Source organism: Gallinula chloropus, assembly GCF_964237585.1.
Source record: "Gallinula chloropus genome assembly, chromosome: 1".
In the NCBI taxonomy this organism is placed as follows: domain Eukaryota; kingdom Metazoa; phylum Chordata; class Aves; order Gruiformes; family Rallidae; genus Gallinula; species Gallinula chloropus.
Window position 1 is genome coordinate 215,486,930 of NC_140085.1, and position 17,206 is coordinate 215,504,135.

General features: G+C 60.2%; 3 protein-coding genes across 3 annotated transcripts; all 3 read right to left on the bottom strand.

The window, feature by feature from the left end:
* Positions 1-2,049: 2,049 nt before the first annotated feature.
* Positions 2,050-2,991, bottom strand: LOC311205022 (olfactory receptor 52R1-like; the record flags this gene model as incomplete). Its single annotated transcript, XM_084279311.1, has 1 exon — positions 2,050-2,991. One exon carries the CDS (start codon positions 2,989-2,991, stop codon positions 2,050-2,052), a length of 942 nt encoding a protein of 313 aa, XP_084135437.1.
* A 4,061-nt stretch (positions 2,992-7,052) lies between these two features.
* LOC311205024 (olfactory receptor 52R1-like) lies at positions 7,053-7,994 on the bottom strand (the record flags this gene model as incomplete). Its single annotated transcript, XM_084279313.1, has 1 exon — positions 7,053-7,994. One exon carries the CDS (start codon positions 7,992-7,994, stop codon positions 7,053-7,055), a length of 942 nt encoding a protein of 313 aa, XP_084135439.1.
* Positions 7,995-15,183: 7,189 nt separating this feature from the next.
* On the bottom strand, positions 15,184-16,125 carry LOC311205021 (olfactory receptor 52R1-like; the record flags this gene model as incomplete). Its single annotated transcript, XM_084279310.1, has 1 exon — positions 15,184-16,125. One exon carries the CDS (start codon positions 16,123-16,125, stop codon positions 15,184-15,186), a length of 942 nt encoding a protein of 313 aa, XP_084135436.1.
* Positions 16,126-17,206: the final 1,081 nt, after the last annotated feature.

The following is a 17,206-nucleotide window of genomic DNA, read 5'->3' on the forward strand; positions in this document are numbered from 1 at the left end:
GTGACATCCTCTGCAGACAGATGTGAACCTCACAAGAGGAGAGAGCAATGGTGGCAAGATCTTTCCCTGGCAGCTGTGGCCTGAGGCACCACAGTCAGGAGATGAAACTCCTGAAAACGCTGAGATACCTGTCAAAACGTTCAGGTTTGGCCTTCTCCAGCAATGGGATTGTCACAGTGTTGCATAGCTGGGTGTTGGTAGAGAACAGGGGGCTGCAGAGATGGCTGCAGCAAGAGGCAGCCAGAAGCTCTCTGCAGCCCCACAGAGCAAACCCCAGCCGGCTCCAGGCCGGAGTCGCTGCTGACCAAGGCCCAGCCCATCAGCCATGGTCACAGCGCCTCTGGGAACCACAGTTCAGAGGAAAAACCCACCAGCAGCCGCTTTGTGCCCCAGAGAAGGGAGTGAGAAGGTGTGAGGAGCTGTGCAGGCACCAGGGGCAGGGAAGGGGGGAGGAGGCACCCCAGGTGCCAGCAGAAAGATGCCCCTGAGCCCCTGGAGAGACCCATGGTGGAGCGGGTGTCCCCCCACAGCACATGGACAAGGCCCAGACCCCACCTGCAGCCCGTGGAGAGGCCCCACGCTGGAGTGGGGGGACATATGGAACATGCTGTGACCCACATTGGAGCAAACCCCTGCCAGCACGTGTAGCCTGTGGAGACAGAGACACAGAGATGAGCAAGACAGAGAGATCCACTCCGGAGCAGGATTGTCATGGGGGGCCTGTGACCCTGTGGGGGACCAGGCAGGAGCACTCTGGGCCTGAGGGACACTGTGACTGGTGGCTGCACCCACAGCAGGACCCACACTGGGGCTGAGGGACACTGTGACTGGTGGCTGCACCCACAGCAGGACCCACACTGGGGCTGAGGGGCTGAGGGACACTGTGACTGATGGCTGCACCCACAGCAGGACCCACACCGGGGCTGAGGGGCTGAGGGACACTGTGACTGGTGGCTGCACCCACAGCAGGGACACACACTGGGGCTGAGGGGCTGAGGGACACTGTGACTGGTGGCTGCACCCACAGCAGGACCCACACTGGGGCAGCTGGAGCAAAGCCCTGTGGGAAAGGACCCACCCTGGAGAAGCTGGTGAAGGACTGTGTGCCGCGGGTGGGACCCCACGGTGCAGCAGCGGAGGGTGTGTGGAATGCTCTCCCTGACCAAGAAGGAAACCTACTTGCAAAGAACTGGCCAAAGCCACATTCCCCCAGTCCCTGCCCCTCCCTGTGCCACAATGGGGGGAAGAAGGGAGCGAAATCCTGACTAGAAGAAGTCTGCTGAGGAAGGAGGGGTGGGGGGAAGGTGCGTTAAGATCTGGTCGCGCTTCTCATTACCTGACTCTGGTGTCACTGGGTGTGTAGTGTAATACACCAGATCATTTTATATCCTTCACTCTGTGTTGAGCCTGCTTTGCCCATGACACTGATTGGGGAAAGGTCTCTCCCTGTCCTTATCTCGACCCCTGAGCCTCTCAATAGATATTTCCTCCCCTGACCAACTGAGCAAGGGAGTGATAGACTTCAGTCAGGTTTAGGCCTCAGGCCTCCAGCCAGGCCTAAACCACCACAGGGACCGTTTGTTGCTATTGGATTTAAAAGCACCACCCACAGCCAGACAGAAAGACTCAGAAAAAGGGTGTGTGTGTCCTTGGGGTGGGGACTGAACTCTCTGACATTCCCACCGGTTTCTTCAGGCAGCTCGTTCAATGTTACGTTAATCATGACAGGATATTGATTTTAACAAAAGGACATTTACTCCAGCAGTGAAAGTATTTTAACAGCAAGGAGTTTAACTTCTGGGGGGTGAACTCTCCATCTCCCAAGGGGCAGAATGTCTTTATGCCAAATTGCATCGGGCGGCAGATGGAACCCCCTGGTTGGGGATAACGGCAGGGACAGTCCAGTGATGTCTGCAAGGACAGAGCCTGAGCTCTGGCACTGGGGAAGGGTTTCTCCCTGAACAAACAGTCACAGCATTAACTCCTGCTGAACTTACCAGTCCGGGCAGCAGATGGAGAGCAGAGCCTGAGGCACCGGAGGGGGGGGGGTCAGTTTCCCTTCTGCTGGAAGAGGAGGAGCACCCTGTCCCAGATCTTTTTGGTTCTCACCCCGTAAATCACGGGGTTCAGTGTGGGGGGCACGAGCAGGTAGAGATTGGCCACCATGATATGGATGTGGGGCGGGATGCTCTGCCCAAACCGGTGGGTGAAGAAGGTGAAAATGCCAGGGACATAAAAGGCCAGGATGACACAGACATGGGAGGCACAAGTGCTGAAGGCCTTGCGGCGTGCCTCCGCAGATGACTTCATCACCTCCCGCAGGATCATGGTGTAGGACACAGCGATCAGGAAGGTGTCTGATCCAGCCACTAGAAGAGCCACAAAGAGTCCGTAAATGGCATTGACTCTGGTGTCCCCACACGACAGCTTCACCACAGCCATGTGGTCACAGTAAGAGTGGGAGATGACGTGATGCTGGCAGAAGGGCAGCCTGACAAGGAGGAAGCAGCCAGGACTCACCAGGAGGACCCCACGTGCCAGCACCATGGTGCCCAGGGCCACCACCACCGTCACAGAGAGGATGGTGGAGTGAGACAGCGGGCGGCAAATAGCGACGTAGCGATCCAAGGCCATGGCCATGAGCACCCCCGACTCCACCATGGAGAAGGTATGGATGAAGAAGAGCTGAACAAGGCAGGAGAGAAACCCAATCTCCCCAGAGCCCGTCCAGAAGATGGCAAGCATTTTGGGCAGCATGGAGGTGGACAGGACCAGGTCGGTGAAGGCCAGCATGGCCAGGAAGAGGTACATGGGCTCGTGCAGGCTGGGCTCTGCCTTGATGATGAGGAGCAGGGTGATGTTCCCCAGCACAGCAATGGCATACATGATAAAGAAGGGGAAGGCAATCCAGAACTGCTCCTTCTCCAGCCCAGGGATACCAATGAGAAGGAAATAGGGAGGGTGGGAGGAGGCAGTAGAGTTGAGCGACATGAAAGCTGTCTTGTCTCCTGCCTGGGCTGGGGGCTCTCGAATCCTGTCACAAAGCACCCGATGGGGTCAGGGGCAAGCAGAGCCGGATGAACCCTTCCTGCAGTGCCGGGAGCGGGGGGATGAGCTCCCAGCACCAGCCCCACGGAACTCTCAGCGGCGCAGTGCTGCTTGCGGGCGGACACGGGTCGAGCCGCTGCTCGCCCCAGTCAAGAGACAGCCAGTTTCAGAGCAAAGCCCTGGGCCAGAGACACAGCACTGGCCAGTCCCCTGCCCCCCAGCACAGCCCTCCTGCGCTGAGCTCCCTTCTCCTCCCCACCCGCGCTGCAGCCCCCTCGCAGCCCGCACATCGCTCCGCCGGGCTCTTCTCCCTCAGCCCTGGGCACGCGGGTGCCCTGCAGAGCCCGCAGCGCAGAGCGGTCCGATGCGAGCGGAACGAGCCTTCCGCAAGCTTCCCGGGGCCGGCCGCCCCTGCGCTGGAGAGCCGCGGGGCCCCGCGGGACAGGGGCAGCAGCAGCAGCTTCCCCAGGGGCCCGGCGGGACCCGTGCCGGGGCGCTGCCCGAGCCCGCTGCAGCTGCGTGCGAGCCGGACGTCCCCGGCGAGCGGCCCGGCACGGCCACCGGCCACCGGCCACCGGCCAGCGGCCAGCGGCCACCAGCCGCAGCTGGGCTGGGGGCTGTGCCGGGCACCCTGCAGGCGCCTCTGGCTCAGGACGCGCCCTGGCTGCGCTGGGGGCTGCTCCCTGCCCGCGGCTGCAGAGGTGCCAGGAGCGGGATTCCCTGACGGGTTCCTCTCTCCATTCCAGCTCCTTCCTCGCAGCCGCCGCCGTTGGTGCCGCCGGACCTCAACCGTCCTCCCTGCGCGGAGCAGAGCGGGGCAGGGAGCGCAACCGGCGGGCCAAGGCAAGGTGGGAGACGCAGCGTGCCGGCGAGCCGGGCTACCGGGGGCTGCTGGCCGCTGGCTGCCGCCGCTGCCCACGAGGAGCCACGCCAGCAAAGGCTGCTGGCAGGGCAGCGGGCTGCTGCCCAGACCCCCGCTGCTCACCTGCCTCCTGCCTCTGGGCAGGGACTCTGCCCGCAGGCACCAGGAGGTGCTTATCTGACCAGAAACCCCAGCAGGGAGCTCTGCATTTCCCCTGCTGCTGCCCTTCTCACTAGAGACACAGGGACACAGGCAGCTTTTGAGCCCCTGCTCGCTGGGGACCTCACAGCCCCCGCTGCTTTGGCTCTGCTCTGGGCGCTGCTTTCCCGGGGAGTCTGTTCGGAGGGGACTGCACAGAGATGGGGCAGCTGGGGTTCAGTCACAGGGCTGGGGCTTCCTAATTACAACTGCAGCAGCACCAGTCACAGAATCACAGAGTCACCAGGTTGGAAAAGCCCTTTGAGATCATCCAGTCCAACCGTCCCTGTCCTGTGCTAAAACTCATCTCCCCTCTGTTCAACACCCCCAGGGCTGGGGGCTCAGCCCCTCCCTGGGCAGCCTGTGCCACAGCCCCACCACTCTGCCAGGGAAGAACTTTGCCCTCCCAGCTGAGCTGACCCTGCCCTGGGGCAGCTTCAGCCCATTGCCCCTTGTCCCATCTCCTGTCCCCTGGCTGCAGAGACCATCGCCCACCTCTCTGCACCCTCCTGGCAGGGCAGGGGAGGTGGGGAGAAGGGCTCCCCTCAGCCTCCTCTTCTCCAGGCTCAGCACCCCCAGCTCCCTCAGCCGCTCTTCAGAGGATTTGCCCTCCAGCCCCTTCCCCAGCCTGGTTGCCCTTCTCTGCACTCGCTCCAGGACCCCCATGTCCTTCTGATGGTGGGGAGCCCAGAACTGCACACAGTACTCAAGGTGTGGCCTCCCCAGTGCCCAGCCCAGGGGCACAATTACCTGCCCAGACCTACTGGCCACGCTGGGTCTGACACAAGCCAGGATGCCACTGGCCTTCCTGGCCCCCTGGGCACACTGCTGGCTCATATTCAGCCCGCAGTCCACCAACACCCCCAGGTCCTTCTCTTCCTGACAGCTCTCCAGCCAACCTCCCCCAAGCCTGTAGCGCTGCTGGGGGTTGTTGTGTCCCATGGGCAGGACTCTGCCCTTGGCCTTGTTAAACATCATCCTGCTGGGCTCAGCCCATCTGTCCAGTCTGTTCAGATCCCTCTGAAGAGCCTCCCCACCCTCAGGCAGATCCACACCTCCTCCCAGCTCAGTGTCATCTGCAAACTTCTTGAGGGAGCATCCAATCCCTTCCTCCAGGTCATGGATAAAGATGTTGAACAGAACTGGACCCAGGACTGAGCCCTGGGGGTGCCACTCGTGACCGGCCCCAGATGGATTTGGTTCCATTCACCACCCCCCTTTGGGCCCGGCCATCCAGCCAGTTTCTAACCCAGCTGAGGGTCCCCCTGTCCAGGCCAGTGGCCGATTCAAGGCCAGAGTTGCTGCTGACCAAGGCCCAGCCCATCAGCGATGGTCACGGCGCCTCTGGGATTCACATTTATGGGAAAAAACCTGCAGGCAGGAGCATTTTGCCAGCAGAGGAGGGAGTGAGAAGATGTAACAAGCTGTGTGGACACCAAGGCCAGGCCCGAGGGAGGGTGGGGGGAGAATGAGACACTCCCGCTGCCAGAGAGAGAGATTCCCCGGCAGCCCCTGGACACACCCACGGTGGAGCGGGTGTCCCCTCGCAGCCCATGGGTGAGGACAGGGAGCACAGACCATCTGCAGCCTGTGAGGAGACTGATCCAGGCCACAGCAGGTTTGCCGGGGCACTTGTGACTCCGAGGGGAACCAGGCCGGAGCAGTCTGGGCCCGAAGGTCAGCACCCCGTGGAAGGTGACCTGCTGAATCGTTCAGGCTGGAAAAGACCTCTGAGGTCATCCAGTCCAACTGTCCCCCCAGCACCTCTGGCACTCGCTGGCCATGTCCCTGAGTGCCTCACCCACCCTTCCCTTGAGCACCCCGAGGGACGGTGACTCCACCACCTCCCTGGGCAGCCCCTTCCAACGCCCAACCGCTCCTTCTGAGAAGAGATTTCTCCTCCTTTCCAACCTGAGCCGCCCCTGGCCCAACTCACAGCCATTCCCTCTCGTCCTGTCGCTGGGTATCTGTGAGAAGAGGCTGAGCCCAGCTCCCCACAACCTCCTGCCAGGGAGCTGGAGAGAGAAATAAGGTCTCCCCTGAGCGTCCTCTTCTCCAGACTGAACAGTCCCAGGTCCCTCAGCCGCTCCTCATCACACTCGTGTTCCAGACCCTTCCCCAGCCTGGTTACCCATCTCTGGACATGCTCCGGGGTCACAATGTCTTTCTTGGTGTGAGGGGCCCCAGCCTGAACCCAGTATTCGGGGTGCAGCCTCACAAGACTTCTGATACTCCTGCAAGGGTTTACATTTACGTGGGACTTTGGGAATTTGCAGCCTGGGATTAGTGAAGGTTTTGGCTTCCTTACCACAAAACGGGTAGTGCTTAGAGTTGAATTCTCCCCATTTCCTTCTACAAGGACAGTCACCATTCCCTTTGCAGCACTCTTCCATGGAATTATCCAGTCACTGTGGTTGGAAAACACCTCTGAGATCATTGAGTCCAACCATCAACCCAGCAGTGCCAAGCCCACCGCTACATCGTGTCCCTAAGCCCCATATCTACACGTCTTTGAAACAGCATCCCACAGTGCAGGGAGCGCTCGTGATACAAGGGAAGCTGCTGCAGGAAGGTCTCTTGGAGACACTCAGCTGCACAGTGCAAACACCTTATGCATGACAGGATCTTTATTATAACAAAAGGACATTTACTCCAGCAGTGAAAGTATTTTAACAGCAAGGAGTTTAACTTCTGGGGGGTGAACTCTCCATCTCCCAAGGGGCAGAATGTCTTTATGCCAAATTGCATCGGGCGGCAGGTGGAACCCCCTGGTTGGGGATAACGGCAGGGACAGTCCAGTGATGTCTGCAAGGACAGAGCCTGAGCTCTGGAACTGGGGAAGGGTTTCTCCCTGAACAACCAGTCACAGCATTAACTCCTGCTGAACTTACCAGTCCGGGCAGCAGATGGAGAGCAGAGCCTGAGGCACCGGAGGAGGGGGGGGTCAGTTTCCCTTCTGCTGGAAGAAGAGGAGCACCCTGTCCCAGATCTTTTTGGTTCTCACCCCGTAAATCACGGGGTTCAGTGTGGGGGGCACGAGCAGGTAGAGATTGGCCACCATGATATGGATGTGGGGCGGGATGCTCTGCCCAAACCGGTGGGTGAAGAAGGTGAAAATGCCAGGGACATAAAAGGCCAGGATGACACAGACATGGGAGGCACAAGTGCTGAAGGCCTTGCGGCGTGCCTCCGCAGATGACTTCATCACCTCCCGCAGGATCATGGTGTAGGACACAGCGATCAGGAAGGTGTCTGATCCAGCCACTAGAAGAGCCACAGAGAGTCCGTAAATGGCATTGACTCTGGTGTCCCCACACGACAGCTTCACCACAGCCATGTGGTCACAGTAGGAGTGGGAGATGACGTGATGCTGGCAGAAGGGCAACCTGACAAGGAGGAAGCAGGTAGGACTCACCAGGAGGACCCCACGTGCCAGCACCATGGTGCCCAGGGCCACCACCACCGTCACAGAGAGGATGGTGGAGTGAGACAGCGGGCGGCAAATAGCGACGTAGCGATCCAAGGCCATGGCCATGAGCACCCCCGACTCCACCATGGAGAAGGTATGGATGAAGAAGAGCTGAACAAGGCAGGAGAGAAACCCAATCTCCCCAGAGCCCGTCCAGAAGATGGCAAGCATTTTGGGCAGCATGGAGGTGGACAGGACCAGGTCGGTGAAGGCCAGCATGGCCAGGAAGAGGTACATGGGCTCGTGCAGGCTGGGCTCTGCCTTGATGATGAGGAGCAGGGTGATGTTCCCCAGCACAGCAATGGCATACATGATAAAGAAGGGGAAGGCAATCCAGAACTGCTCCTTCTCCAGCCCAGGGATACCAATGAGAAGGAAATAGGGAGGGTGGGAGGAGGCAGTAGAGTTGAGCGACATGAAAGCTGTCTTGTCTCCTGCCTGGGCTGGGGGCTCTCGAATCCTGTCACAAAGCACCCGATGGGGTCAGGGGCAAGCAGAGCCGGATGAACCCTTCCTGCAGTGCCGGGAGCGGGGGGATGAGCTCCCAGCACCAGCCCCACGGAACTCTCAGCGGCGCAGTGCTGCTTGCGGGCGGACACGGGTCGAGCCGCTGCTCGCCCCAGTCAAGAGACAGCCAGTTTCAGAGCAAAGCCCTGGGCCAGAGACACAGCACTGGCCAGTCCCCTGCCCCCCAGCACAGCCCTCCTGCGCTGAGCTCCCTTCTCCTCCCCACCCGCGCTGCAGCCCCCTCGCAGCCCGCACATCGCTCCGCCGGGCTCTTCTCCCTCAGCCCTGGGCACGCGGGTGCCCTGCAGAGCCCGCAGCGCAGAGCGGTCCGATGCGAGCGGAACGAGCCTTCCGCAAGCTTCCCGGGGCCGGCCGCCCCTGCGCTGGAGAGCCGCGGGGCCCCGCGGGACAGGGGCAGCAGCAGCAGCTTCCCCAGGGGCCCGGCGGGACCCGTGCCGGGGCGCTGCCCGAGCCCGCTGCAGCTGCGTGCGAGCCGGACGTCCCCGGCGAGCGGCCCGGCACGGCCACCGGCCACCGGCCAGCGGCCAGCGGCCACCAGCCGCAGCTGGGCTGGGGGCTGTGCCGGGCACCCTGCAGGCGCCTCTGGCTCAGGACGCGCCCTGGCTGCGCTGGGGGCTGCTCCCTGCCCGCGGCTGCAGAGGTGCCAGGAGCGGGATTCCCTGACGGGTTCCTCTCTCCATTCCAGCTCCTTCCTCGCAGCCGCCGCCGTTGGTGCCGCCGGACCTCAACCGTCCTCCCTGCGCGGAGCAGAGCGGGGCAGGGAGCGCAACCGGCGGGCCAAGGCAAGGTGGGAGACGCAGCGTGCCGGCGAGCCGGGCTACCGGGGGCTGCTGGCCGCTGGCTGCCGCCGCTGCCCACGAGGAGCCACGCCAGCAAAGGCTGCTGGCAGGGCAGCGGGCTGCTGCCCAGACCCCCGCTGCTCACCTGCCTCCTGCCTCTGGGCAGGGACTCTGCCCGCAGGCACCAGGAGGTGCTTATCTGACCAGAAACCCCAGCAGGGAGCTCTGCATTTCCCCTGCTGCTGCCCTTCTCACTAGAGACACAGGGACACAGGCAGCTTTTGAGCCCCTGCTCGCTGGGGACCTCACAGCCCCCGCTGCTTTGGCTCTGCGCTGGGCGCTGCTTTCCCGGGGAGTCTGTTCGGAGGGGACTGCACAGAGATGGGGCAGCTGGGGTTCAGTCACAGGGCTGGGGCTTCCTAATTACAACTGCAGCAGCACCAGTCACAGAATCACAGAGTCACCAGGTTGGAAAAGCCCTTTGAGATCATCCAGTCCAACCGTCCCTGTCCTGTGCTAAAACTCATCTCCCCCCTGTTAAACACCCCCAGGGCTGGGGGCTCAGCCCCTCCCTGGGCAGCCTGTGCCACAGCCCCACCACTCTGCCAGGGAAGAACTTTGCCCTCCCAGCTGAGCTGACCCTGCCCTGGGGCAGCTTGAGCCCATTGCCCCTTGTCCCATCTCCTGTCCCCTGGCTGCAGAGACCATCGCCCACCTCTCTGCACCCTCCTGGCAGGGCAGGGCAGGGGGGAGAAGGTCTCCCCTCAGCCTCCTCTTCTCCAGGCTCAGCACCCCCAGCTCCCTCAGCCGCTCTTCAGAGGATTTGCCCTCCAGCCCCTTCCCCAGCCTGGTTGCCCTTCTCTGCACTCGCTCCAGGACCCCAATGTCCTTCTTATGGTGAGGAGCCCAGAACTGCAGACAGTACTCAAGGTGTGGCCTCACCAATGCCCAGTACAGGGGCACAATTACCTCCCCAGACCTACTGGCCACACTGGTTTTGATACAAGCCAAGATGCCACTGGCCACCTTGGCTGCCCGGGCACACTGCTGGCTCATATTCAGCCCGCAGTCCACCAACACCCCCAGGTCCTTCTCTTCCTGACAGCTCTCCAGCCAACCTCCCCAAGCCTGTAGCGCTGCGTGGGGTTGTTGTGTCCCATGGGCAGCACTCTGCCCTGTGTCCTGGTTTTACCCCGGCTGAGAGTCAAGATCCATGCAGCTCCCTGCTCTGTAAAGGAAAAGAGCAGGGGAAGAGGGAAGGGGAGGTTGAGAGGCAAGGGAAGGGAAAAGGAAGGGGCAAATAACCCCAAAACCAAGAAACTAAGAGGCCCGTGGGTTGGGATAGGTATAGATTACTAAGATAACAGTATGATAAAATATAAGAATGATAACAAGTCTCTGGAGCAAAAATCTCTGAAGCTGTTGACACACAATGCAGTTTCTCACCGAACCCACAGCTCAGGCCGTGCCACCCAGAGCCGTCCCGGAACCCGACCGTCCCCCAAGAACCGCGCGTCCCGGAGCCGCCCCTGCTCCTCCTCCCGTCAGCCCCCATGTCCTGGGCAGGACGTAACTGGCTGGAATACTCTCTTTGGGCAGTTGGGTCACCTGTCCTGGCTTCGCCCCTCCTTTCTCATGAGTAGAGAAATACGAAGAGCTGAGAAAGTCCTTGACTGTCTGACATAGAATCATCATAGAATGGTCTGGGTTGGAAGGGACCCCAAGGGTCCCAGAGCCCCAACCCCCTGCCACAGGCAGGGACACCAACCTCCAGGCCTGGAGCTACACAAGGTTGCCCAGGGCCCCAGCCAACCTGGCCTGGAACACCCCCAGGGACGGGGCACCCACCCCCTCTCTGGGCAGCCTGTTCCAGCCCCTCACCACTCTCTCTGTAAAAAACTTTCCCCTAATATCTAATCTAACCCTTCCCTCCTTTAGCTTTAGTCCATTCCCCCTTGTCCTGCCATTATCTGCTCTTTTAAAAAGTCGAATCCCCTCCTGCCTATAAGCTCCCTTCAGGGACGGGGAGGCTGCAGTGAGGTCCCCCCACAGCCTTCTCTTCTCCAGGCTGACCCAGCCCAGCTCCCTCAGCCTCTCTGCGTAGGGGAGCTGCTCCAGCCCTCTAATCATCCTTGTGGCTCCTCTGACCCCTCTCCAACAGTTCCACATCCTTCTTGTATTGAGGGCCCCAGATCTGGACACAGAACTCCAGATGGGGCCTCACGAGGGCAGAGTAGAGAGGGACAATCCCCTCCCTGTCCCCGCTGCCACCCCTCTGCTGATGGAGCCCAGGATACCATTGGCCCTACGAGCTGCAAGAGCCACTGCTGGCTCATGTCAAGCTACTCATTCACCACAATCCCCAAGTCCTTCTCAGCAGGGCTGCTCTCCAGGAGCTCTTCTCCCAGTCTGTATCTGTGTCTGGGATTCTTCCGTCCCAAGTGCAACACCTGACACTTGGCAGTGTTGAACCTCATTAGGTTCCCCTGGCCCATCTTTCCAGCCTGTCAGGATCCCTCTGGATGGCTTCCTTTCCTTCTGGGCTGTCGACCACACCACTCAGCTTGGTGTCACCCCCAAACTTGCTGAGGGTGCACTCAATTCCATCACCCATGTCACTGATAAAGATGTTAAAGAGCACCGGTCCCAAGACAGACCCCTGGGGGACCCCGCTTGTCACCGGCCTCCACCTGGACACAGACCCATTGACCACCACCCTTTGGCTACGGTCTGTTAACCAGTTTCTTATCCACTGGATGGTCCACCCATCACATCCACTTCTCTCCAATTTAGAGAGAAGGATGTGGTGGGGGACTGTGTCAAAGGCCTTGCACAAGTCCAAGTAGATGACATCGGTCGCCTTCCCTTTATCTACCAGTGCTGTCACTCCATCATAGAAGGTCACCAGATTGGTAAGGCATGACCTTCCCTTGGTGAAGCCCTGCTGGCTGTCCCGGATCACATGCTCTTCCCTCATGTGCTCCAACATGTCGTCCAGGAGGATCTGTTCCATGATCTTCCCAGGCACAGAGGTGAGGCTCACCGGCCTGGAATTCCCTGGGTCGTCCTTGCTCCCTTTTTTATAAATGGGAGTGACATGACCTTTTTTCCAGTCCCCAGGGACCTCTCCTGACAGCCACGACTTTTCAAATATGATGGAGAGCAGCTCAGCAACCCCATCAGCAGCTCCTTCAGGACCCTGGGATGCCTGTCATCCGGCCCCAGAGACTTGTAGACATTCAGTCTCATGAGGCGGTCTGGGACTTGCTCTGCTCTTACAGTGGGGGGGGATTTACTCCCACGTTTCCCACCTTGAGTTCTAGGGATGCAAGGTTCTGGGATTTGAGAATTATGAGAATCCTGGCTGCCAGAGAAGACCGAGGCAAAGAACTCATTCAGTACTTCAGCCTTCTCCTCATCAGTCGCAGCCAATTCTCCTTTCTCATTACCCAAGGGGGTACGTTCTCTTTGGCCTGTCTCTTCTGGCCAATGGACCTGTCAAATCCCTTCTTGTTGTTTTTAACATCCCTTGCCAAGTTCAGTTCCATCTGCGCCTTGGCTTTCCTGATCCCATCTCTGCAAGTCCAAACAGCATCCCTGTATTCTTTCCAGGCTACACACCCTTGCTTCAAGAACTTGTATTTGCCTTTCTTTTCCCTCAGTGTGACCAGCAGGTCCTTGCTTAGCCGTGCTGGCCTCCTGCCCCTCTTGCCCGCTTCCTTATTCAGGGGGATAGAGAGTCTTTGAGCTCTCAGAAAGGCATCCTTAAAGAGTAGCCAGCTGTCCTCAACATTTCTGTCTCTAAGGACCACCTCCCAGGAGATCTTGGCCAACAAGTCCTTAAACAGCCTAAAGTTTGCTCTCTTAAAGTTCAGTGTCCTGGTCCCACTTTTGGCCAGGCCCACACTCCTTGAGATCACAAACTCAACCAGGGCACAGTCACTGCAGCCCAGGCTGTCTCCAACCTTAAGACCTTTACTGATCTCCCCCACACTGGTGAGCACCAGGTCCAGCAGTGCATCGCCTCTGGTCGGTCTATCACTATTTGAACCAGAAAGTTGTCATCTACAGACTCCAGGAGTCTCCTGGACCTCTTGCAGCTCGCCATGTGGTTTTCCCAGCAGGTATCCAGGTGGTTCAAGTCCCCCATCAGGACGGGTGCCTGTGACCGGGGTGCCTCCTGCAGCTGAAGGAAGAAAGCAACTAAAAACATCAGGGTGTTATCAGCCCAGTGTTCATTTTAACTCTCAAACACAGCATTCCATCCGCTGCTACAAATGAAGTTAACTCCACCCTGACCAAAACCAGGACACCTTGGCCATGTTAAACCTCATCCCGCTGGGCTCAGCCCATGGATCCAGCCTGTCCAGACTCCTCTGAAGAGCCTCCCCACCCTCAGGCAGATCAACACCTCCTCCCAGCTCAGTGTCATCTGCAAACCCACTGAGGGAGCATCCAATCCCTTCCTCCAGGTCATGGATAAAGATGTTGAACAGAACTGGACCCAGGACTGAGCCCTGGGGGTGCCACTCGTGACCGGCCTCCAGCTGGATTTGGTTCCATTCACCACCCCCCTTTGGGCCCGGCCATCCAGCCAGTTTCTAACCCAGCTGAGGGTCCCCCTGTCCAGGCCAGTGGCCGATTCAAGGCCAGAGTTGCTGCTGACCAAGGCCCAGCCCATCAGCGATGGTCACGGCGCCTCTGGGATTCACACTTATGGGAAAAAACCTGCAGGCAGGAGCATTTTGCCAGCAGAGGAGGGAGTGAGAAGATGTAACAAGCTGTGTGGACACCAAGGCCAGGCCCGAGGGAGGGTGTGGGGAGAATGAGACACTCCCGCTGCCAGAGAGAGAGATTCCCCGGCAGCCCCTGGACACACCCACGGTGGAGCGGGTGTCCCCTCGCAGCCCATGGGTGAGCACAGGGAGCACAGACCATCTGCAGCCTGTGAGGAGACTGATCCAGGCCACAGCAGGTTTGCCGGGGCACTTGTGACTCCGAGGGGAACCAGGCCGGAGCAGTCTGGGCCCGAAGGTCAGCACCCCGTGGAAGGTGACCTGCTGAATCGTTCAGGCTGGAAAAGACCTCTGAGGTCATCCAGTCCAACTGTCCCCCCAGCACCTCTGGCACTCGCTGGCCATGTCCCTGAGTGCCTCACCCACCCTTCCCTTGAGCACCCCGAGGGACGGTGACTCCACCACCTCCCTGGGCAGCCCCTTCCAACGCCCAACCGCTCCTTCTGAGAAGAGATTTCTCCTCCTTTCCAACCTGAGCCGCCCCTGGCCCAACTCACAGCCATTCCCTCTCGTCCTGTCGCTGGGTATCTGTGAGAAGAGGCTGAGCCCAGCTCCCCACAACCTCCTGCCAGGGAGCTGGAGAGAGAAATAAGGTCTCCCCTGAGCGTCCTCTTCTCCAGACTGAACAGTGCCAGGTCCCTCAGCCGCTCCTCATCACACTCGTGTTCCAGACCCTTCCCCAGCCTGGCTGCCCTTCTCTGGACACGCTCCGGGGTCGCAATGTCTTTCTTGGTGTGAGGGGCCCCAGCCTGAACCCAGTATTCGGGGTGCAGCCTCACAAGACTTCTGATACTTCTGCAAGGGTTTACATTTACGTGGGACTTTGGGAATTTGCAGCCTGGGATTAGTGAAGGTTTTGGCTTCCTTACCACAAAACGGGTAGTGCTTAAAGTTGAATTCTCCCCATTTCCTTCTACAAGGACAGTCACCATTCCCTTTGCAGCACTTTTCCATGGAATCATCCAGTCACTGTGGTTGGAAAACACCTCTGAGATCATTGAGTCCAACCATCAACCCAGCAGTGCCAAGCCCACCGCTACATCGTGTCCCTAAGCCCCATATCTACACGTCTTTGAAACAGCATCCCACAGTGCAGGGAGCGCTCGTGATACAAGGGAAGCTGCTGCAGGAAGGTCTCTTGGAGACACTCAGCTGCACAGTGCAAACACCTTATGCATGACAGGATCTTTATTTTAACAAAAGGACATTTACTCCAGCAGTGAAAGTATTTTAACAGCAAGGAGTTTAACTTCTGGGGGGTGAACTCTCCATCTCCCAAGGGGCAGAATGTCTTTATGCCAAATTCCATCGGGCGGCAGATGGAACCCCCTGGTTGGGGATAACGGCAGGGACAGTCCAGTGATGTCTGCAAGGACAGAGCCTGAGCTCTGGAACTGGGGAAGGGTTTCTCCCTGAACAAACAGTCACAGCATTAACTCCTGCTGAACTTACCAGTCCGGGCAGCAGATGGAGAGCAGAGCCTGAGGCACCAGAGGGGGTGAGTCAGTTTCCCTTCTGCTGGAAGAAGAGGAGCACCCTGTCCCAGATCTTTTTGGTTCTCACCCCGTAAATCACGGGGTTCAGTGTGGGGGGCACGAGCAGGTAGAGATTGGCCACCATGATATGGATGTGGGGCGGGATGCTCTGCCCAAACCGGTGGGTGAAGAAGGTGAAAATGCCAGGGACATAAAAGGCCAGGATGACACAGACATGGGAGGCACAAGTGCTGAAGGCCTTGCGGCGTGCCTCCGCAGATGACTTCATCACCTCCCGCAGGATCATGGTGTAGGACACAGCGATCAGGAAGGTGTCTGATCCAGCCACTAGAAGAGCCACAGAGAGTCCGTAAATGGCATTGACTCTGGTGTCCCCACACGACAGCTTCACCACAGCCATGTGGTCACAGTAGGAGTGGGAGATGACGTGATGCTCACAGAAGGGCAACCTGAGAAGGAGGAAGCAGGCAGGACTCACCAGGAGGACCCCACGTGCCAGCACCATGGTGCCCAGGGCCACCACCACCGTCACAGAGAGGATGGTGGAGTGAGACAGCGGGCGGCAAATAGCGACGTAGCGATCCAAGGCCATGGCCATGAGCACCCCCGACTCCACCATGGAGAAGGTATGGATGAAGAAGAGCTGAACAAGGCAGGAGAGAAACCCAATCTCCCCAGAGCCCGTCCAGAAGATGGCAAGCATTTTGGGCAGCATGGAGGTGGACAGGACCAGGTCGGTGAAGGCCAGCATGGCCAGGAAGAGGTACATGGGCTCGTGCAGGCTGGGCTCTGCCTTTATGATGAGGAGCAGGGTGATGTTCCCCAGCACAGCAATGGCATACATGATAAAGAAGGGGAAGGCAATCCAGAACTGCTCCTTCTCCAGCCCAGGGATACCAATGAGAAGGAAATAGGGAGGGTGGGAGGAGGCAGTAGAGTTGAGCGACATGAAAGCTGTCTTGTCTCCTGCCTGGGCTGGGGGCTCTCGAATCCTGTCACAAAGCACCCGATGGGGTCAGGGGCAAGCAGAGCCGGATGAACCCTCCCTGCAGTGCCGGGAGCGGGGGGATGAGCTCCCAGCACCAGCCCCACGGAACTCTCAGCGGCGCAGTGCTGCTTGCGGGCGGACACGGGTCGAGCCGCTGCTCGCCCCAGTCAAGAGACAGCCAGTTTCAGAGCAAAGCCCTGGGCCAGAGACACAGCACTGGCCAGTCCCCTGCCCCCCAGCACAGCCCTCCTGCGCTGAGCTCCCTTCTCCTCCCCACCCGCGCTGCAGCCCCCTCGCAGCCCGCACATCGCTCCGCCGGGCTCTTCTCCCTCAGCCCTGGGCACGCGGGTGCCCTGCAGAGCCCGCAGCGCAGAGCAGTCCGATGCGAGCGGAACGAGCCTTCCGCAAGCTTCCCGGGGCCGGCCGCCCCTGCGCTGGAGAGCCGCGGGGCCCCGCGGGACAGGGGCAGCAGCAGCAGCTTCCCCAGGGGCCCGGCGGGACCCGTGCCGGGGCGCTGCCCGAGCCCGCTGCAGCTGCGTGCGAGCCGGACGTCCCCGGCGAGCGGCCCGGCACGGCCACCGGCCAGCGGCCAGCGGCCACCAGCCGCAGCTGGGCTGGGGGCTGTGCCGGGCACCCTGCAGGCGCCTCTGGCTCAGGACGCGCCCTGGCTGCGCTGGGGGCTGCTCCCTGCCCGCGGCTGCAGAGGTGCCAGGAGCGGGATTCCCTGACGGGTTCCTCTCTCCATTCCAGCTCCTTCCTCGCAGCCGCCGCCGTTGGTGCCGCCGGACCTCAACCGTCCTCCCTGCGCGGAGCAGAGCGGGGCAGGGAGCGCAACCGGCGGGCCAAGGCAAGGTGGGAGACGCAGCGTGCCGGCGAGCCGGGCTACCGGGGGCTGCTGGCCGCTGGCTGCCGCCGCTGCCCACGAGGAGCCACGCCAGCAAAGGCTGCTGGCAGGGCAGCGGGCTGCTGCCCAGACCCCCGCTGCTCACCTGCCTCCTGCCTCTGGGCAGGGACTCTGCCCGCAGGCACCAGGAGGTGCTTA